This window comes from Ranitomeya variabilis, chromosome 2 (assembly GCF_051348905.1).
Source record: "Ranitomeya variabilis isolate aRanVar5 chromosome 2, aRanVar5.hap1, whole genome shotgun sequence".
Taxonomy (NCBI): domain Eukaryota; kingdom Metazoa; phylum Chordata; class Amphibia; order Anura; family Dendrobatidae; genus Ranitomeya; species Ranitomeya variabilis.
Window position 1 is genome coordinate 412,520,537 of NC_135233.1, and position 24,260 is coordinate 412,544,796.

Here is a 24,260-nt window from a genome sequence, read left to right on the forward strand (position 1 = left end):
TATATACTATATACAGGAGATGACACATATACTATATACAGGAGGAGAGGACTTACAGGTATATACTATATACAGGGGAGAGGACATACAGGTATATACTATATACAGGAGATGACTTACAGGTATATACTATACTAGATGGTGGCCCGATTCTAACGCATCGGGTATTCTAGAATATGCATGTTCACGTAGTATATTGCCCAGCCACGTAGTATATTGCCCAGCTACGTAGTATATTCTCCAGTCACGTAGTTTATTGCCCAGTTACATTGTATATTGCCAAGTGACGTAGTATACAGCACAGAGCCACATAGTATATTGCCCAGCGACGTAGTATATTGCCCAGCGACGTAGTATATTGCCCAGTGACGTAGTATACAGCACAGAGCCACGTAGTATATTGCCCAGCCACGTGGTATATTACCCAGTTACGTAGTATATTGCCCAGTTACATTGTTTATTGCCCAGTGACGAAGTATATTGCCCAGTTACATTGTATATTACCCAGTGACGTAGTATACAGCACAGAGCCACATATTATATTGCCCAGTGACGTAGTATACAGCACAGAGCCACATATTATATTGCCCAGTTACGTAGTATATTGCCCAGCCACGTAGTATATTGCCCAGTGATGTAGTAAACAGTACAGCCCATGTAGTATATTGCCCAGTCACGTATGACACAGGTTAAAAAAATAAAAAATAAACATATACTCACCTTCCGCAGGCGCGTTGTAGCTCTGTCGCCTGTGTGGGGTGCAGGCGGCAGCTTCCGGTCCCAGGGTGTGATGACGTCGCGGTCACGTGATCGTGTCACGGTCACATGACCGTGACATCACGGCAGGTCCTTGTCGCGCAGGACCTGTGATGACGTCGCGGTCACATGACCGTGACGTCATGGCAGGTCCTTCTGCCAGACCATCCTTGCCACTGGAACGTGCCGCTTGCATCGCGAGGAGCGGGAAAGGCGGCGTAGGTGAGTATATAATAATTTTTTAATTTTTTTATTATTTTTAACATTCGATGTTTTTACTATTGACGCTGCATAGACTGCGTCAATAGTAAAAAACTTGGTCACACAGGGTTAATAGCAGCGGTAACGGAGTGTGCTGCCCGCGGCATAACGCGGTCCGTTACCGCCGGCATTAACCCTGTGTGAGCGGTGCCCAGAGGGGTGTATGCGGGCGCCGGGCAGTGAGTGCGGGGAGTAAGGAGCAGCCATTTTCTTCCGGACTGTGCGCATCGCTGATTGGTCGTGGCAATGGTCGTGGGCGTTTTGCCACGACCAATCAGCAACTTGGATTCCATGACAGACAGAGGCCGCGACCAATGAATATCCGGGACAGACAGACGGAAGTACCCCTTAGACAATTATATAGTAGGATATAGGAGGAGATGACATACAGGTATATACTATATAAAAGAGGAGATGACATACAGGTACATACTATATACAGGGGAGATGACATACAGATATATACAATATACAGGAGGAGATGACATACAGGTACATACTATATACAGGAGGAGAGGACATACAGGTATATACCATATACAGGGGAGATGACATACAGATATATACAATATACAGGAGGAGATGACATACAGGTACATACTATATACAGGAGGAGATGACTTACATGTATATACTATATATAGATGACATACAGGTACATACTATATACAGGGGAGATGACACAGGTATATACTATATACAGGGGAGATGACATACAGGTATATACTATATACAGGAAATGACACAGGTATATACTATATATAGGGGAGATGACATACAGGTATATACTATATACAGGAGATGACATACAGGTGTATACTATATATAAGGGAGATGGCATACAGGTATATACTATATACAGGGGAGATGACATACAGATATATACAATATACAGGAGGAGATGACATACAGGTACATACTATATACAGGAGGAGATGACTTACATGTATATACTATATATAGATGACATACAGGTACATACTATATACAGGGGAGATGACACAGGTATATACTATATACAGGGGAGATGACATACAGGTATATACTATATACAGGAGATGACACAGGTATATACTATATATAGGGGAGATGACATACAGGTGTATACTATATATAAGGGAGATGGCATACAGGTATATACTATATACAGGGGAGATGACACAGGTATATACTATATATAGGAGATAACATACAGGTATATGCTATATACAGGATATAACAGGTATATACTATACAAAGGAGGAAATGATGTACAGGTATATACTATATAAAAGAGGAGATGACATAGGTATATACAGGAGGAGATGACATACAGCAGGTATATACTATATACAGAATAGATGACATACAGGTGTATATACTATATACAGGAGGAGATGACACATAGGTATATACAATATACAGGAGGAGATGACATAGGTATATACAATATACAGGAGATTACATACAGCAGGTATATACTATTTACAGGGGAGATGACATACAGGTATATACTATATACAGGAGATGACACGTGTACACGTGTATACTATATATAAGGGAGATGACAAAAATGTATATACTGAGGGGAAAATGAGAGGTGTGAGGTGAAAATGAGAGGTGTGAGGTGAAAATGAGAGGTGTGAGGTGAAAATGAAAAGGTGTGAGTGCAAAATGAGAGGAGTGAGGGAAAATAGTGGAGTGATCGGAAAATGACAGATGTGAGGTCGAAATGACAAGTGTTAGGGGGGAATGAGAGGAGTGAGGGGGAAAATGAGAGATGTGAGGGGGGAAATGAGAGATGTGAGGGGGGAAATGAGAGACATGATGGGAAAATGAGAGAAGTGAGGTGCTATAACTATCTGCAGATATTTACTATGCCTAGGCAACGCCGGGCTCTTCAGCTAGTATCAGAGGTCGTCATCTTTGCCAGGAGCAGCAGATATAATGATGGGACAGCAATATACCATATATACAGTAATATATACCAGAGGTCGTCATCTGTGCCAGGAACAGCAGATATAGTGATGTGGCGTCCAGCTGCAAGTGACCCCACTGATCATCTCCCACAACGGTGGTACAGGTGCATGTGTTATACTTGGCGTGTAGGCAATCCTTTGTACTCTGGCTGTATTTAAATTCTTCCACTTTCGACACCTAAATGAAAAAAAATATATACAAATAGTTTAATGTAGTTTGAAGTAAAATACCATTAGTTTTTTCATCGTTAAGTGGCTGTACGGTGAGAGTACATGAACTGTTCTGCAGTGCTCGACAGTGACTGCTACACAATGTGCCGGTGACGCAGGACAGCTCTGCTCCATGTGATTATATCCGGCATGTTACAGTGTCAGACCTCCACTCACCTGATAACCCATCATAATCTCCACTACGGTGGAGTGGAACGCCACACGCCTGAAGCATCACGCGGCTGAAATAATCTACTATATAATTGTCTAAGGGTCACTTCCGTCTTTCTGTCTGTCCCTCTGGCTGTCTTTCTTTCTGTCACGGAAATCCCAAGTCGCTGACTGGTCGCGGCAAAACGGCCACGACCAATCAGCGACGGGCACAGTCTGGCGGCAAAATGGCTGCTCCTTACTCCCCGCACTCAGTGCCCGATCCATACTCCCCCCCCAGTCAACGCTCACAACGGGGTTAAAGGCATCGTTAACGGACCGCGTTATGCCGCGGTGTAACGCACTCCGTTAAAGCTGCTATTAACCCTGTGTGACCAACTTTTTACTATTGATGCTGCCTATGCTAATGTTAAAAATAATAAAAAAAAATTCATTATATACTCATCTTTCGTGAGCCCCCGGATCCAGCCGAGGCCTTTCCAGCTCCTCGCGACGCTCCAATGACCGGTCCACGCATTGCGGTCTCGCGAGACCGCTACGTCATCATCTTGTGAGACCGCAATGCACTCTTGGGACCGGAGCGTCGCGAGGAGCATCAGTAAACGCCTGGGCTGGATACGGGGGGCCGACGGAAGGTGACTATATAACTATTTTTTTTTTTTTTTTTTTAACAGGGATATGGTGCCCACATTGCTATATACTATGTGGGCTGTGTTAGATACTGCGTGGGCTGTGCTATATACTACATCTCTGTGCTATATACTATGTGGGCTGTGCTATATACTACGTGGCTGTGGTATATATTACGTGGCTGGGCAATATACTACATCGCTGTGCTCTATACTACGTGTCCTGTGTTATATACTGCATGGGCTGTGTTATAAACTACGTCTCTATGCTATATACTACGTCTCTATGCTATATACTACGTGGCTCTGCTGTATACTACGTGGCTGTGCTGTATACTACGTGGCTGTGCTGTATACTACGTGGCTGTGCTGTATACTACGTGGCTGTGCTGTATACTACGTGGCTGTGCTGTATACTACGTGGCTGTGCTGTATACTATGTGGCTGTGCTGTATACTACGTGGCTGTGCTGTATACTACGTGGCTGTGCTGTATACTACGTGGCTGTAAACTACATACATATTCTAGAATACCCGATGCGTTAGAATCGGGCCACCATCTAGTCATATATAACCTTTACTAAGTGTTGGAACGTAGTGCTGCTCACAAAACACCCACAAGCCAGTGACAGAGCCCCTGCTCTAAGCCTGCCTCCTCTGCAATCTGGTAACAAACGCTCATTTCATCTTTTGTCCTAGTTTAAGCTCTTCAAGATAACGATAATCACCAGGCCTCACTTTATGAGGTAATAACTCTGGAAAGCTTCAACAGATCCTGGTGATTCGGAGAATGCTTTTTCCTGACATATCCGACTTCATGACAGTGGTAAGGTTTGGTCAATAGGATGCGGAGAATAGAAAATGTTACAAAAATGTCAAAAATGTAATAATTTTCAAACTTTACATTTTTATGTCCATAAATCAGATAGTTAAAATAGTTAATAAGTAACATTTCCCACATGTCTACTTTGCATCAGCACAATTTTTGAAAAAATGTTCCTTTTGTTAGGAAGTTATAAGGGTTAAAAGTTGACCAGCGATGTTTCATTTTTCCACCAAAATGTACAAAACCATTATTTTTAGGGACCACATTACATTTGACGTCACTTTGAGGGGCATAAATGATAGAAAATACCCGAAAAGTGACACATTTCAAAAAACTGCACCCCTCAAGTTATATATTTTATCTTGGCTATCAAAAAACTTTAAAGGTTATTTCTGGATTTCTCTATACAGATTTTGTCTGACCTTAAGGCTGTTTATCAGCTTATGTGTAGGGCACCCCTCAAGTTACTCAAAACCACATTCCTGAAGCTTATTAACCCTTCAGGTGCTTCACAGTTATTCATTTTTGGGGTTTGTTTGTTTTTTTTACAAAAATTTTGCTTTAGCCACATTATTTTTTAATTTTACAAGGATGAAAGGAAAAAATGAATCCCAAAACTTGGTAGCGCAATTACGCCTGAATACAGATAACCCAAATGTGAGGAAACACTACTGTTTAAGCACACAGCAGGGCTCAGAAGTAAAGCAGCACCATTTGACTTCTTGAAAGCAAAAATGGCTGGAGTATATAGTGGACGCCATGTCACGTTTGGGGAGCCTTTGATGTGCCTAAACAATGGAAATCCCCCAAGTGACACCATTTTGGAAACAACACCCCTCAAGCATTTTATACAGGGGTATAGTGAGGATATTTAACCCAAGGCACTACACAGAATATGATACAGTTATATGAAAAAGTTTGGGCACCCCTATTAATCTTCAGCTTAATGTTTTATAAAAATAGGGTTTTTTTTCAACAGCTATTTCTGTTTCATATATCTAATAACTGTTGGACACAGTAATGTTTCTGCCTTGAAATGAGGTTTATTGTACTAACAGAAAATGTGCAATCTGCATTCAAACAAAATTTGACAGGTGCATAAGTATGGGCACCCTTATCATTTTCTTGTTTTAAATACTCCTACCTACTTTTTACTGACTTACTAAAGCACTTTTTTTGGTTTTGTAACCTCATTGAGCTTTGAACTTCATAGCCAGGTGTATGCAATCATGAGAAAAGCTACTTAAAGTGGCCACTTGCAAGTTGTTCTCCTGTTTGAATCTCCTCTGAAGAGTGGCATCATGGGCTCCCCAAAACAACTGTCAAATGATCTGAAAACAAAGATTATTCAACATAGTTTTTCAGGGGAAGGATACAAAAAGCTGTCTCAGAGATTTAACCTGTCAATTTACACTGTGAGGATCATAGTAAGGAAATGGAAGAACAAAGGTACAGTTCTTGTTAAGGCCAGAAGTGGCAGGCCAAGAAAAACATCAGAAAGGCAGAGAAGAAGAATGGTGAGATAAGTCAAGGACAATCCTCAGACCACCTCCAGAGAAGCTGCAGCATCAACTTGCTGCAGATGGTGTCACTGTGCATCGGTCAACTATACAACGCACTGTGTTTTTTTGCCGCCATGCATAACGCCTTTTTGTATTACCAAACAACTCAATCTTGGTTTCATCAGTCCACAGGACCTTCTTCCAAAAAGAAATTGGCTTCTCCAAATGTGCTTTTGCATACCTCAGCCGACTCTGTTTGTGGTGTGCTTGCAGAAACGGCTTCTTTCGCATCACTCTCCCATACAGCTCCTTGTGCAAAGTGCGTTGTATAGTTGACCGATGCACAGTGACACCATCTGCAGCAAGTTGATGCTGCAGCTCTCTGGAGGTGGTCTGAGGATTGTCTTTGACTGATCTCATCATTCTTCTTCTCTGCCTTTCTGATGCTTTTCTTGGCCTGCCACTTCTGGCCTTAACAAGAACTGTACCTGTGTTCTTCCATTTCCTTACTATGTTCCTCACAGTGGAAATTGACAGGTTAAATCTCTTAGACAGCTTTTTGTATCCTTCCCCTGAACAACTATGTTGCATAATCTTTGTTTTCAGATCATTTGACAGTTGTTTTGAGGAGCCCATGATGCCACTCTTCAGAGGAGATTCAAACAGGAGAACAACTTGCAAGTGGCCACTTTAAGTAGCTTTTCTCATGATTGCATACACCTGGCTATGAAGTTCAAAGCTCAATGAGGTTACAAAACACAAAAAAAGTGCTTTAGTAAGTCAGTAAAAAGTAGGTAGGAGTATTTAAAACAAGAAAATGATAAGGGTGCCCATACTTATGCACCTGTCAAATTTAGTTTGAATGCAGCTTGCACATTTTCTGTTAGTACAATAAACCTCATTTCAAGGCAGAAACATTACTGTGTCCAACAGTTATTAGATATATGAAACTGAAATAGCTGTTGCAAAAAAAACAATTTTTATAAAACATTAAGCTTAAGATTAATAGGGGTGCCCAAACTTTTTCATATAACTGTAACATATTCAATATGATGACCTAATGTTAGAAGTGTTGAGTGCATACCTTATATCACATGATTGAGCGACTCCGATGCAAACTCAAGTACCGCGCACTTGTGCTTAACACTAGTCGTCATAACATCATTATTTTTTTTTACAGCTTTGAAGAAACCATAAACCCAAAGCTAACCCTAATCCAAAGCTAACCCTAAGGGTGGAGAAAAGAGGGACCAGAGGAAAGAAGGAAAGCATCACAAGAGTGCTTAATATACAAACTATATACTACAAAATCCTGCTGTGAGTCCACGGGGTGAAAAAGATAGGTAGCATGAAATTCCTTTTGTAAAATGACATCAATCTACAAGGAGAAAAGAAAAAGGCAAGGAACCCTCCCCATCATTTCCTATATTAGGTTATCTGTTCCTTTACGTCCTCTGGTTATCCTCTCCTCTCGGGGGGGGGAAACTCGCCCACTTCTACACATCAGTTATCCCCGCCTCAAGGGGGCATCACCTCTCCTACACATCAGTCATTCCCTCCTCTCGGGGGAATCGCCTCTCCTACACATCCGTTATCCCTTCCTCTCGGGAGCATCACCCCTCCTACACATCCGTTATCCCTTCCTCTCGGGAGCATCACCCCTCCTACACATCAGTTATCCCCTCCTCTTGGGAGCATCACCCCTCCAATACATCAGTTATCCCCGCCTCAAGGGGGCATCACCCCTCCTACACATCAGTTATCCCCTCCTCTCGATGACATCACCCCACCGACACATCAGTTATCCCCTCCACTCGGGAGCATTACCCCTCGACACATCAGTCACCCCTCCTACACATCAGTTGTTCCCTCCTCTTGAGGGCACCATACCTCCTACACATCTGTTTACCCTCGGGGGCACCACCCCTCCAACATGTCAGTTATCCCCTTCTCTCAGGGGCATCACCCCTACTACACAGTTATCCCCTCCTCTAGGGGACATCATGCATCCAACACATCAGTTAGTCCCTCCTCTTAGGGGCATCGTCCCTCCAATGCATCAGTTATTCCTTTCTCGGGGACATTGACCCTCCTACACATGCATCATTCTCTCTTTCTGGGGCATCAGTCCTCAGTCACATCAGTTATTCTCTTCTCTCGAAGGAATCACTACTCTTACACATCAGTTATCCCATCCTCTCGGAGGAAATCACACCTCTTTCATATCAATTACCTCCAATATATAAGTTCTCCACTCCTCTAGGGGGCATCATTCTCCCTCCTCTCAGGGGCATCGGCCCTCCTACACATCAGTTATCCCCTCCTCTCAGGGGCATCGCCCCTCTTACACATCAGTTATCCCCTCATTTCAGGGGCATCACTCCTCTTATACATCAGTTATTCCCCTCCTCTTGGGAGAATCACTCCTACACATCAGTTATGCCCTTTTGGCAGCATCACCCCTCCGACACATCAGTTATCCCCGCCTTTTGGGAGCATTGCCCCTCCTACACATTAGTTATTCCTTGGTCTTGAGAGTATCACTCCTACTACACATCAGTTACCTTCTCTTACACATCAGTTACCCCATCCTACATATCTGTTATCCTCTCCTCTCAAGGGCATCACTCCTCCTACAGGGGTCAGTTATCCCCTCCTCTTGGAGGCATAACTCCTCCTAGACGTCAGCTACCCCATCCTTCGGGGACATTAACCCCCCTACACAGTTATGCCATCTTCTAGGGGGCGTCACTACTCGGACACATTAGTTAATCCCTCATCTCACGGGCATCGCCACTCTTACACATCTGTCATACCCTCTTCTCTGGGGCTTCGCCCCTCCTACACATCAGTCATCCCCTCCTCTTGGGGGCATCACTCCTACACATCAGTAATCCTCTCCTCTTGGGAGCATCACTCCTCCTACACATCAGTTAACCCCTCTTCTCGGGAGCATCACTCCTCCCACACATCAGTTATTCCCTCCTCTCACTGGCATTGTTACAGAACCCCCCAGCACCAAGAATATGTTATGCAGTATATGTATGTATAATAGGTTTCATGTGAGATATATGTCCCTAATGCATCAGCCCACAGGCTGTGCCCCTGGGCAGAGGGGACAAGATATTCTCCTTCTGACCTGCCCCACCTTTATAATTCCCATAGTAAATATCGGCAGGCTCCGGCCACCTGCGGCTATTGTAATGTATGTCTGGCCTGCTGTTTTTCTATTGGCCTGCCCTCTGTATCTGTGTTATATATTCTGTGTGCTGTGAATAAAGTGTTGTTAGACTGTAAAGGTACCTTCACACTAACTGATTTTGCAGCGATAACGATAGCGATCCGTGACGTTGCAGCATCCTGGATAGCGATATCGTTGTGTTTGACACGCAGCAGCGATCAGGATCCTGCTGTGATATCGCTGGTCGTTGCTGAAAGTTCAGAACTTTATTTGGTCGTCAGATCGGCGTGTATCGTCGTGTTTGACACCAAAAGCAACGATACCAGCGATGTTTTACAGTGGTAACCAGGGTAAACATCGGGTTACTAAGCGCAGGGCCACGCTTAGTAACCCGATGTTTACCCTGGTTACCAGTGTAAAATGTAAAAAAACAAACAGTACATACTCACCTTCTGCTGTCTGTCACACGTCCCTCGCCGTCTCCTTCCCGCACTGACTGTGAGCGCCGACCGTACAGAGCACAGCGGTGACGTCACCGCTGTGCTCTGCTTTCACTTTACGGCCGGCGCTCAGTCAGTGGGGGAAGGAGACGGGGAGGGACGTGTGACAGACAGCAGAAGGTGAGTATGTACTGTTTGTTTTTTTACATTTACGCTGGTAACCAGGGTAAACATCGGGTTACTAAGCGCGGCCCTGCGCTTAGTAACCCGATGTTTACCTTGGTTACCAGGGGACTTCGGCATCGTTGGTCGCTGGAGAGGCGTCTGTGTGACAGCTCTCCAGCGACCACACAGCGACTAAACAGCGACGCTGCAGCGATCGGCATCGTTGTCTGTATCGCTGCAGCGTCGCTTAGTGTGAAGGTACCTTAAATACGTGGAGAAGCAGTGAGATTTTCTATGCACCCATGTAACCAAAGAATTCCAGCCAGCGTCCTTCATTCAGAATCCAGCCAAGGCAGAGTGGACCTCCTGAAACACGGGGTGATACCTAAAGAGGTACTACAGCACAGTAGACCCCGTTACACTGGTGGCAGACAGCGGGATGTGAGACCCCTTCTACAGGAGGAAAGGAATGAATGGAAAACAACTACCAGAAGTTAAAGAGGACTACATTAAAAGATCTGGTGGCAGCCCGAGGGTTAATCGCCAGCAACAAAACAAAAGCGGATTTGATAGCAGCCATCATGGAACACGACAGTGCAGCGCCCCCCAATGTGAACGTGGAGGAGACTGAATTCCAGAGGGAGGTAAAGAACAGACTGGCGTTCTACGGCCCAAACCCTGCAGTAGAGATCATACGAGAGGTGATGGCTGATGTGCGTACTGATCTGAAGGAAAAGATGGCCGAGCGGACCAGGATAGAGCTAACCAAGATGGAGATGGCAGAGCGGACCAAAGTGGAGCTGGCCAAGATGGAGATGGCAGAGCGGAGAGAGGAGAGTCAGCGAGCAGGGGGAGCTCTGGCCTCCGCCCAGGTACCTTCAACCGTAAGCCACAAAAAGATCCAGTATAATGCCTTCCAACAGTTGGGGGAGGCTGAGGAAGACATTGATGTCTTTCTGCAGGACTTTGCGGGGCAGTGTGCCCTTCATCAAGTGAAGCCGGAGGAACGGGTTCAGATTCTGGCCAGCAAGCTGACAGGCCGGGCAGCGGACGCCTATCGCACGGTACCTGATGAGGACTGTATGGACTATGAGCGGATCAAAGAAGTGATCTTGGCCCGGTATGCGCTGACACCAGAGGCATACCGCCAAAAGTTCCGCGGACTTATAAAACGAGTAATCGATACCCACGCTGAATGGGCCTGTAAATTACGGCGGTCACTGCTACAGTGGGTACAAGGGAGCCAAGCAACCACTAAGGAGGACGTCCTCCAGCTCGTCTTGTTAGAACGATTCTTTAATGGACTAACCCCCGAGACACAGGAATGGCTTCAGGACAGGCGGCCAACGACTCTTGAGGAAGCCGCTCGTCTGGCCGATGAACATCATGATGCCAGGAGGCCTCAGTTGTCCGGATCAAATATGGTCACTAGGGGTCCGCCCATGGACCTGGAGGGCCCCAAACCACCGAAGATTGTAGGGGGACCAGCTAGAAACCCGGCCTACCACAGTTCCCCTGGGGCGCGATGCCACACCTGCCGTCAGCTGGGCCACCTGCAAAGACAATGTCCCAACCGGACTCAGCATACCCAGTGGCCAAAGGCGGGAACAGCTACCTTCAGCCGGGCCGCTGTACACTGCTACCAAGGCGAAGTTGACCCGACATTGGGGGCTACGACTAACCAAGGGGTGGAAGAGATGGAGGAAGTGCTGCATGAAGTGGACCCCGTGCAGGCAGCCCGGGCAGATAATCGACAACAGCATCGACAGGTTGTGTGGGTTGATGGGAAACGTATGCAGGGACTAAGATTCCGGGGCAACTTTGACCCTTGTGAAGCCTCATCTCTTCCGGGACCAAGAGAAGACGGACCGGACAGTGGCAGTCCGTGTAGCAGGGGGAGCCATACATCGACTGCCCACTGCCCGGATTCACATGAAATGGGGAGTCGGGGATGGCCTTGTTGAGGTCGGCTTGATTGAGGATTTGAACGCAGATGTCTTGCTGGGAAATGACTTGGGGCCCATGTTGTCTGCCTTCTCGGTTGCCTCTCTGGCGGAGACATATCCTGTGACCACCCGGAGACAAGCTCGAGCTGCGGAGGCGAAATCACACTCAGAGGAGGCCCAGGTAAGACATCCCAGCCTTACACGTATTCCCATAGCCAGGCACATTTCTTGGGCCACACCAGATGAATTTAAGAGGGAGTTACTTGAGGATCCTTCATTGGAGGGATATCGTGGGAAGGCACAAGAGGGGAGAGGGGTACTGGAAGGGGAACAGTTTATATGGAAGCAGGGACTCCTCTACCGGATCACAGAGCAGCACCACACAGGGACGAGCCCCACCATAAATCCGACAGCTGGTAGTTCCCAAGAAGTATAGGCTGGAGTTACTGCGAATCTCTCATGACATAAACTTGGCCGGGCACTTCGGCGTCAGTCGCACCAGGCATCGTCTGACACAAAACTTCTTTTGGCCGGGGGTAACCTATGATGTTTGTCAGTACTGCCAGACCTGTGACAGTTGCCAGCGCATTGGCAAGAGGGGAGATCGATGCAAGGCCAAATTACGCCCCCTCCCCATTGTGGAGGAACCATTTAGCCGAGTAGCGGTCGATCTGATAGGGCCGTTAGCCAAACCCAGTCCGTCAGGGAAAAGGTATATATTGACAGTGGTAGATTATGCCACACTGTATCCAGAGGCGGTTGCGTTACCTAACATACTGGCAGAGACGGTGGCGGCTGCCCTGCTCCAGGTTTTCTCACGGGTTGGATTTCCCCGAGAGATTATCTCGGACCAGGGTACCCAGTTTACAGCAGAGGTGACCAACCAACTGTGGAAGCTGTGCGGCGTAAAGTCCATTAGAAGCACCCCGTACCATCCGCAAACCAATGGGTTGTGTGAACGCTTTAACGGGACGTTAAAACAACTCATTGGGACTTTAACCAGGACCTACAGGGACTGGGAGAAATTCTTGCCTCACCTCCTGTTTGCCTATCGGGAGGTGCCCCAAGAATCCACGGGGCTCTCCCCATTCGAAGTGGTATACGGGAGACGGGTAAGGGGACCCCTAGACTTAGTGCTAGAACACTGGGAAGGGGAGGGCATCATAGAAGGGGTACCTATTGTACCCTATGTGCTGAAATTCCGGGACCGCCTACAGGAGCTGACCCAGGCTGTGGGAACATGCAGGAGGCTCAGCGGCGCCAGCGCATATGATACGATAGGAGGGCCAGAGAGCGCACCTTGGAAATAGGACAGAAGGTCCTGGTGTTAGAGCCCACTAGGCAGAACAAGTTCCAAGCTGCATGGCAGGGGCCCTACCAGGTAGTGGGGAAAATAGCCGACACCACCTATAATGTCGCCGATTGTGACGACCCCAGGGTTATCCGCATGTTCCACGTGAATATGCTGAAGCCCTACCGGGAGCGCCCTGAAGAGGTAGTGGCCATCTGTGCACCTGAAGCAGAGGATTTAGCCGGACTTCCCTTGCCTGATGTTTTAGGGGAAAGGACTCAGTCTAAAACATGGGACCAGGTACACTTGGGTGAAGACCTAGGTCCCCGGGAGAGACAGCAGGCGGAGGCGTTGTTGAGGCAGCGACAGAGGATGTTTTCAGGGAGACCAGGGGGCCTGGCACAACACAAGGTTAAGACCCAGGATCAGACCCCCCCTGCGACAACCCCCCTTCCGCATCCCTGAGTCTGTACGAGAAGGGATGTGACAAGAAATACAAGAGATGTTGCGTTTAGGGGTCATTGAAGAGTCAGATAGTCCCTGGGCATCCCCCGTAGTGTTAGTGCCCAAGAAGGATGGGACTACACGGTTTTGTGTAGACTATCATAAGCTCAATGAGAAAACAGTGACGGATGCGTATCCCATGCCGCGTATGGATGAGATGTTAGACCGGCTGGCGGGGGCAAAGTATTTGACCACCATCGATCTATGCAAAGGCTACTGGCAGATTCCCCTTAGTCCTGACGCTATTCCCAAGTCAGCATTTGTCACCCCGTTTGGCTTATTCCAGTTTCGAGTTATGCCATTCGGGATGAAGACTGCCCCGGCGACCTTCCAGAGGCTGGCTGACCGGCTTCTGGATGGTCTCCAGGACTATGCTTGTGCCTACCTGGATGACATCGCCATCTACAGCGCGATATGGGAAGAGCATCTAAATCACCTAGAGACAGTATTAGACAGGATCCACAAGGCCAGAATCACCCTGAACCCAAACAAGTGTCACGTGGGCAAAGCGGAGGTTCAGTATTTAGGGCATTGGGTGGGAAGTGGGAAACAGAGACCAGAACCAGCCAAGATTGAGGCCATAGCTAAATGGCCCACCCCACGCACTAAAACCCAGGTCATGGCGTTTCTAGGGACAGCGGGGTATTACTGGAAATTAGTTCCCAATTACAGCAGCGTAGCCAAGCCCCTCACTGATCTGACCCGTAAGAACCAACCCCGCAAGGTAACCTGGACCCCAGAGTGTGAGGAAGCCTTCCGCCAAAGGACGCCCTCACCAATACCCCTGTATTGGCCTCACCCGATCCAACTTAACGTTTCCTTGTTCACACGGACGCTTCTATGTTTGGATTGGGGGCAGTACTGAGCCAAGTCGGGCCGGACGGCCAAGAACACCCGGTAGCTTACCTGAGTCGGAAATTACTGCCCCGTGAAGTAAGCTATGCGGCCATCGAAAAGGAGTGCCTGGCAGTATTAAGGGCACTCAAAAAGTTACAACCATATTTGTATGGACGACAGTTTTCCCTCCTAAAGGACCATAATCCCCTAGTCTGGCTTAATTGGGTCTCCGGAGACAACGCCAGATTACTGCGGTGGAGTTTAGCCCTACAACCTCTGGACTTCACCATCCACTACAGACTCGGCAAACAAAACGGTAACGCCGATGGACTAAGTCGACAAACGGAACTTGTACCAACCCCATAAACTTCGGTCATCCCCAAACCGATCCGTTAAGGATCAGACTGTGTATGCCGATCGCGTCGCTGAAAAGGGGAGCCGTGTTACAGAAGCCCCCAGTATCAAGAATATGTTATGCAGTATATGTATGTATAATAGGTTTCATGTGAGATATATGTCCCTAATGCATCAGCCCACAGGCTGCGCCCCTGGGCAGAGGGGACAAGATATTCTCCTTCTGACCTCCCCCACCTGTGTAATTCCAACAGTAAATATCGGCAGGCTCCGGCCACCTGCGCCTATTGTAATGTATGTCTGGCCTGCTGTTTTTCTATTGGCCTGCCCTCTGTATCTGTGTTATATATTCTGTGTGCTGTGAATAAAGTGTTGTTAGACTGGAAATACGTGGAGAAGCAGTGAGATTTTATATGCACTCATGTAACCAAAGAATTCCAGCCAGCGTCCTTTATTCAGAATCCAGCCAAGGCAGAGTGGACCTCCTGAAACACGGGGTGATACCTAAAGAGGTACTACAGCACAGTAGACCCCGTTACAGGCATCGCCTCTCCTACACATCTATTATCCCCTCCTATCTGGGTCATCGCCCCTACATCACATCAGTCATCACCTCCTCTTGGGAGCATCAACCCTCCTACACGTCCGTTATCCCCTCCTCTTGGGAGCATCACCCCTTCTAAACATCAGTTATCCCCTACTCTTGGGAGTATCACCCCTTCTACACATCAGTTATACTATCCACTCAGGGGCATCGACCCCTTCTACACATCAGTTATACTATCCACTCAGGGGCATCGACCCCTTCTACACACCAATTACCCCCTCCTCTCCTCTCGTTGGCTTCACTCCTCGTAACCATCAGTTATCCCCTCTTCTCGGAAACATCCCCCATCCTATCCATCAGTTATCCCCTCCTCTCGGGGGAACCTCCCCTCCGTCACATCAATTATTCCCTCATCTCAGGGGCATCACCCCTTCAACACATCCGTCATCCCCTCCTCTCTGGGGCATCGCCCCTCCATCACATCAGTTATCGCCTTCTCTTGGGAGCATGACCCATCCAACACATCAGTTATCCCCTCCTCTTGGGAGCATCACCCCCTCTACACATCAGTTATTCCCTCTCTTGGGAGCATCACTCCTCCTACACATCAGTTATTCCATCCTCTCAGTGGCATCGCCTCTCCTACACATCCATTATCCCCTCCTATCTGGGTCAACACCCCTATGTCACATCAGCTATCGCCTCCTCTTGGGAGCATCACTCCTCCTACACATCAGTTACCTCCTCCTTTCAGGGGCATCATATCTCCTACACATCCGTTACATTCTCCTACACATCAGTCACACCATGCTACATATAAGTTGTCCTCTCCTCTCAAGGGCATTACACCTCCTACACATCAGTTCCCCCATCCTCTCGGGGGAATCACCCCTACTACACAGTTATCCCATCTTCTAGGGGGCATTACTCCTCCAACATCAGTTATTTCCTCCTCTCAGGGGCATCGCCCCTCCATCACATCAGTTATCGCCTTCTCTTGGGAGCATGACCCATCCAACACATCAGTTATCCCCTCCTCTTGGGAGCATCACTCCTCCTACACATCAGTTATTCCATCCTCTCAGTGGCATCGCCTCTCCTACACATCCATTATCCCCTCCTATCTGGGTCAACGCCCCTATGTCACATCAGCTATCGCCTCCTCTTGGGAGCATCACTCCTCCTACACATCAGTTACCTCCTCCTTTCAGGGGCATCATATCTCCTACACATCCGTTACATTCTCCTACACATCAGTTACACCATGCTACATATAAGTTGTCCTCTCCTCTCAAGGGCATTACACCTCCTAACACATCAGTTCCCCCATCCTCTCGGGGAATCACCCCTACTACACAGTTATCCCATCTTCTAGGGGGCATTACTCCTCCGACATCAGTTATTTCCTCCTCTCAGGGGCATCGCCCCTCCATCACATCAGTTATCGTTTCCTCTTGGGAGCAAGACAAATCCCACAAATCAGTTATCCCCTCCTCTGGGGAGAATCACCCATCCTATTCATCAGTTATCCCCTCCTCTCGGGGGCATCTTCCCTCCGTCACATCAGTTATCCCCTCCTCTCGGGAGCATCACCCCTCTGACACATCAGTTACTTCCTCCTATACTGGACCATCACCCCTCCTACACATCAATTATCCCCTCCTACACATCAATTGCCCTCTCCTACACATCAGTTATCCCCTCCTCTCGGAGTCATCTCCCCTCTGTCACATCAGTTACTCCCTCCTCTAGGGGGAATCTCACCTCTGTCACATCAGTTATCCCCTACTCTCGGCAGCATCACCCTTCCTACACATCAGTTAGCTCATCCTTTTGGGGGCATCACACCTCCTTCACATCAGATACCTTCTCCTACACATCAGTGATCCATCCTACATATCAGTTATCCTCCCTCTCGAGGGCAAAACTCCTCCTACACGTCAGTTCTAGACTCCTCCTACACGTCAGTTACCACTACTCTCGGGGGCATAGCTCTTCCTACATGTCAGTTCTCCACTCTTCTCGGGGGAATAACTCCTCCTACACGTCAGTTATCCACTTCTCTCGGGGGCATCACCCCAACTACACGTCAGTTACCCCATCCTCTCGGGGGCATCTCCCCTCCGTCACATCTGTTATCCCATCCTCTCAGGGGCATCACCCCTCCATCACATCAGTTATCCCCTCCACTTGGGGACATCGGTATTATTGGGGACAGGGCCCAAATAATACCAAAATATACCAATATTTAGTGGTACATAATACCAAATACAGTACCCAAACAATACCAAAATATACTAATATTCAGTGTCTATATAATACCAAACAAATACCACAAAACAGTGCCCAAATATTACCAAAATATAATAATATTCAGTGCCTACATAATACCAACCAAATAATACCAACACACAATGCCCAAATAATACCAAAACATAACAATATTCAGTACCTACATAATACCAAAACACAATGCCCAAAAACCAAAATATACCAATATTCACTGCCAACATAATACCACCCAAATACCACTGTACAGTGCCCAAATAATACCGAGTGGTCACATATCAGCAACAATAAGAGAAAACATAGCATTCTAATATGCAATAAGTAAATAATGAAGAAGAAAGGTGAAAGAAGTTCACCACAAACGACCAAAATAGCTGTTATGAGTAAGAAAATATCAACTTTATTTTAGAAAAGGGGATACATGGAACTAGACGCACGGACATAAGGAGGGACACACCGAAGCAGATGTCGCACAATAATCCCACAGTATGGACATATACACACCAATATTCTACTGTCATGAAAATAGAGCTACATGTGGGAAAGGCTGCTGTGTGTCACTGCATGGAAGTCACAATGAGGGTATACAGCATGCGGTGATTGCACAGTACCAACAGCTACATCACCAACGTGGGTAGCAGCAGAAGGACCTACAGAATACCAGGGCCTAGGCCCTGCTTTTCGGATGCTTGTCCTTTGTCAGGGGGCATGAAAGTGCTGGGAAATGGGGGAAGTGGACCGGATGTGAGGCATCCGTCACCATGACTACTGCGATGCTGGCCAGCGTCAGCGGGTCAGGGGTATTGATGTCCTTGATCTTAACATCCATGGAGGTAAAACATCCCAACGCCTTGCCCAATTGGAGGCGAGGTGGAATTGGACCCTCAATACAGTCCATCCACGTGGTCTTAATGAAACGCTCAGCTTTGCTCCTTCCTTGTGATCGACCCCTGCTGTTGTTCATGTGTAAGGGTGTTCACTTATGCATTGTTCTTAATATTTCTGATTTTAACTGCTATTTTGTATCTTTTCGCTTTCTCCGGAAGTTGTTCGGAACAAAAATCTATCCGTACTCTAGTTTGCTGCAGTGGCTACTACCCTGTTGTGGACACACATGTATGGTGTGTGTCTCCGTGTATATATAATAAAGCTTCATCTTTGTTAGACTATGTGATATATGTTGCTTCATATATGTGGTAATTATATATACATAGTGGGATGGGTATGTTATTTTTGGGGACACCTTTCTGGACCTTTGAGAAAATAATATTGATTGGTATGTGTGCACATTATTCTGCTCATCTGTTATGTGATCTGTGAATATAGTGCACCACTTATGAGGACATACTTATACCATTGATGTGTTTTCAGATAATATCACTTTAAAAAGCTTGCTATATGGAACTAGTCTTCTCGCTGTGCTGCTTCCTATGGATAACCAGTGGTAGGATTTCCCATACATGCTGCCCGTCCTACATGTCCATATACACTATGTATGGGTATGCTCTTCATGTTTGCTATATGGAAATAGTCTTCACGCTGAGCTGCTTCCTATGGATAACCAGTGGTAGGATTTCCCATATATGCTGCCGTTCTACATGTCCATATTCCATATACACTATGTATGGGTATGCTCTTCATGTGTGCTATATGGAACTAGTCTTCACGCTGTGCTGCTTCCTATGGATTACCAGTGGTAGGATTTCCCATACATGCTGCCCGTTCTACATGTCTATATTCCATATACACTACGTATGGGTATGCTCTTCATGTTTGCTATATGGAACTAGTCTTCACGCTGAGCTGCTTCCTATGGATAACCAGTGGTAGGATTTACCATACATGCCGCCGTCCTACATGTCCATATTCCATATACACTACGTATGGGTATGCTCTTCATGCTTGCTATATGGAACTAGTCTTCACACTGTGCTGCTTCCTATGGATAACCAGTGGTAGGATTTCCCATACATGCTGCTGTCCTACATGTCCATATACACTATGTATGGGCATGCTCTTCATGTTTGCTATATGGAACTAGTCTTCACGCTGAGCTGCTTCCTATAGATAACCAGTGGTAGGATTTCCCATACATGCTGCCGTCATACATGTCCATATTCCATATACACTACGTATGGGTATGCTCTTCATGCTTGCTATATGGAACTAGTCTTCACACTGTGCTGCTTCCTATGGATAACCAGTGGTAGGATTTCCCATACATGCTGCCGTCCTACATGTCCATATTCCATATACACTACGTATGGGTATGCTCTTCATGCTTGCTATATGGAACTAGTCTTCACGCTGTCCTGCTTCCTATGTATAACCAGTGGTAGGATTTCCTATACATGCTGCCCGTCCTACATGTCCATATTCCATATCCACTATGTATGGGTATGCTCTTCATGTTTGCTATTGCTATATGGAACTAGTCTTCATGCTGTGCTGCTTCCTATGGATAACCAGTAGTAGGATTTCCAATACATGCTGCCCGTTCTACATGTCTATATTCCATATACACTACGTATGGGTATGCTCTTCATGTGTGCTATATGGAACTAGTCTTCACGCTGTGCTGCTTCCTATGGATTACCAGTGGTAGGATTTCCCTTACATGCTGCCCGTCCTACATGTCCATATTCCATATACACTACGTATGGGCATGCTCTTCATGTTTGCTATATGGAACTAGTCTTCACGCTGTGCTGCTTCCTATGGATTACCAGTGGTAGGATTTACCATACATGCCGCCGTCCTACATGTCCATATTCCATATACACTACGTATGGGTATGCTCTTCATGTGTGCTATATGGAACTAGTCTTCACGCTGTGCTGCTTCCTATGGATTACCAGTGGTAGGATTTCCCATACATGCGGCCTCCTACATGTCCATATTCCATATACACTACGTATGGGTATGCTCTTCATGTTTGTATACTGGCCCTTTGGTTTCTTTTTGCTGCCTATGCACTGCCCATACTTATTGCAGACATCCTCTTTCCTTCCATGACATTGTGCGCTCTGCTGTGTCTGCCGACTTTCAGCATCTCTATGTGGGGGTTGACATCATGGTACTCTGTGAGCTGCCTTGCGCCTCCCTCCTCATGACGCTGGCCAGCATCGCAGTAGTCATGGTGACGGATGCGTCACATCCGGGCGGCTGCCTCCACTTCCCACCACTTTCATGCCCCCTGACGAAGCATAAGCATCCGAAACGCAGGTTGGGGCAGACACCCGGACCCAGTGTGCCCCTGCCTGCAGCCTAGGCCCGGGTATTCTGTAGCTCCTTCTGCTGCTAGCCACGTTGGTAATGTAGCTGTTGGTGCTGTGCGATCATCACACGCTGTATACCCTCATTGTGACGTCCATGCAGTGACACACAGCAGCCTTTCCCACATGTAGCTCTATTTTCATGCTTTTACTCATAACGAGCTATTTTGGTCGTTTGTGGTGAACTTTTCACCTTTCTCCTTCTTCCGATGTCTGTGGCGTCCGGTCCACATTTTGGTCCGATATCTATGCAAGCTGTATTTTTTTCTAGAAATGAGAAGATACTTAACACCCTAATATGCTGCATCTTTTCATGAGCTCCTTTTATTAATACCTAAATGATACTGTATTACAGTGGTCAAGTAATTTAGTAGCAGCATGTGCGCCCTCATCTGATGGTTCAGGGTTCAGCAGCGGCAAAAGCATGGCCTAAGGTTACTAGAGCAAACAACATCACAATTAGGCCACGAGGGACTAAAAGTACCTTCACACTGACCAACTTAACAACGATATCGCTAGCGATCCGTGACGTTGCAGCGTCCTGGATAGCGATATCGTTGTGTTTGACACGCAGCAGCGATCTGGATCCTGCTGTGACATCAATGGTCGGAGCAGAAAGTCCAGAACTTTATTTCAGACATCGCTGAGTCGGCGTGTGTGACGCCGATTCAGCGATGTCTTCACTTGTAACCAGGGTAAACATCGGGTTACTAAGCGCAGGGCCGCGCGTAGTAACCCGATGTTTACCCTGGTTACCAGTGTACATGTAAAAAAAAACAAACACTACATACTTACATTCCGGTGTCTGTGGCGTCCTCCGGCGTTCTGCTGTCCTACCCGGGGACCGGCATCGTTGGTCGCTGGAGAGCTCTCTGTGTGACAGCTCTCCAGCGACGAAACAGCGACGAAACAGCGACGCTGCAGCGATCGGCATCGTTGTCTATATCGCTGCAGCGTCGCTAAATGTGACGGTACCTTAACAGGGCGAAAAATGGGTATTATACCTACCGATAATTCGGTTTTCCGGAGTCCATCCTGACAGCACGCTGGAGGACGTCCTCCTCCTCCTTGCTGGGACAGGAAACAACACGAGAGGTTAAAAGGTCCCACTCCGCCCCCTTTCCTTTAGTGTTTTGACAAGTACCACACCATGGATAGATACCATTTGAATTTTATTAACCAAATCATATTTACAGCATATGACATAGTATACATAAGGGGGGGGAGTAACGGTGCTGTCAGGATGGACTCCTGGAAACCGAATTATCGGTAGGTATAATACCCATTTTCCAGGACGTCCCCCTGACAGCACGCTGGAGAATGCCAAAGAAACTCCTTTAGGGTGGGACAACTGCCTGGAGAACCTTTCTCCCAAAAGACATTTGTTGGTTTGCTAACACATCCAATTTGTAGTGTTTACAGAATGTGTTCACACTGGCCCAAGTCGCAGCTTTACAAATTTGTTCTAATGATGCCCCTGCCCGTTCGGCCCATGACGCTGAAATGGCCCGAGTTGAATGGGCTTTTATTCCCACAGGACAATCTACCCCTTCTGACACATAGGCTTTTGAGATTACTGTAGTGATCTACTGTAGTGTAGTGTAGTGATGTTTTGGATGCTTTTTTACCCTTATTTTTACCCCCAAACAGGACAAAAAGATTGGGATCCTTTCTCCAAGTACTAGTGGCCTCTAAATAATCTAGTACTGCCTGTCTGACATCAAGAGAATGTAAAGATTGTTCTTTTGTATTAGAGGGTTTATTGCAAAAGGAGGGTAGAATTATTTCCTGATTTCTGTTTTGTACTGAAGCTACTTTGGGAATAAATGATGGATCTAGTTTTAGGATTATATGATCCTCACGAACCTGGAGGTACGGGTCCCTAATTGACAGGGCTTGTATTTCCCCTACTCTTTTGGCTGTCGTAATAGCTACCAAAAAGGCTGTTTTCCAAGTTCTTATTGCAATGGGCATGTCATCTTTCTGGGTAAAAGGATCTTTACATAGGGCTCTGAGTACTAAATTTAAATCCCAAGGGGGAGTTAATTGCCTAACTGTGGGACGTAATCTCTGGACAGCTTTTATGAATTATTATTTATTGTTATAGCGCCATTTATTCCATGGCGCTTTACAAGTGAGGAGGGGTATACATAATAACAAGTACAATAATCTTGAACAATACAAGTCATAACTGGTACAGTAGGAGAGAGGACCCTGCCCGCGAAGGCTCACAATCTACAATCTCATTATCCACGGGTGAGAGGCTAATGGATAATCCAGAAATGTGCTAAGTGCTGAAATTTGTACTTTAAGGGTACTAGGTCTCAGCCCCATATTGAATCCCGATTGGAGAAAATCCAGAACTCTGGGCACATCCGGGTTTTCTGACATTCCGGCCGACCTGCCACCTCTCATACAGAACTTCTTCCAAATTTTGTAATAAATTGATGAAGTTACTGGTTTACAACTAGCTTGGATCGTTGAGATGACTTCATCAGATAACCCTCGCGATTTCAGGATGTCCCTCTCAGGATCCATGCTGAAAGGTGCAATCGTTCCGGGTTTTGATGTAACACTGGTCCTTGATGAATCATGTCCTTCCATAGAGGAAGACTGACTGGACTGTCCATCGCCATGGCTCCTAACAACGGAAACCAGCTCCTTCTTGGCCAGAATGGTACTATCATCAGAACTGTTGCTTGGTCTTCCTGAATCTTCCTGAGGACCCTCGGAATGAGTGCTATTGGGGGAAAAGCATAGGATAGTGGTTCGACCCATGTTTGACTCAAGGCGTCGACTGCTTCTGGTATGTCCGTAGGGTTGAGGGAATAGAATCTGGCCACCTTCGAATTTTTTCTTGTAGCGAATAGATCTATCCTGGGAGTCCCCCAGCGATGACATAATTGGTGAAAGATTTCTTGGTTTAATTCCCATTCTGTGGGACAGACTTCTTTCCTGCTCAAATAATCGGCCAGGACGTTTTGAGATCCTTCTAAGTGGACTGCTGTGATTGACAGGACTGTGTTTTCTGCCCAAAAAAATATTTTCCGTGCCAATTCCTGAAGTGGTTTGTATCTGGGACCTCCTTGGTGTCTTATGAAGGATACTGCTGTCATGTT

General features: G+C 46.7%; 1 protein-coding gene across 2 annotated transcripts in view; it reads right to left on the reverse strand.

Moving 5' to 3' along the window:
• PHKA1 (phosphorylase kinase regulatory subunit alpha 1) overlaps positions 1-24,260 on the reverse strand; it is a 491,521-nt gene that overhangs the window by 370,295 nt on the left and 96,966 nt on the right. For both annotated transcript variants that reach the window (XM_077286537.1, XM_077286538.1), the window contains exon 4: positions 2,985-3,153. In XM_077286537.1, the coding sequence (XP_077142652.1) occupies positions 2,985-3,153 (169 nt within the window). The remainder of the gene's footprint in view (positions 1-2,984; positions 3,154-24,260) is intronic.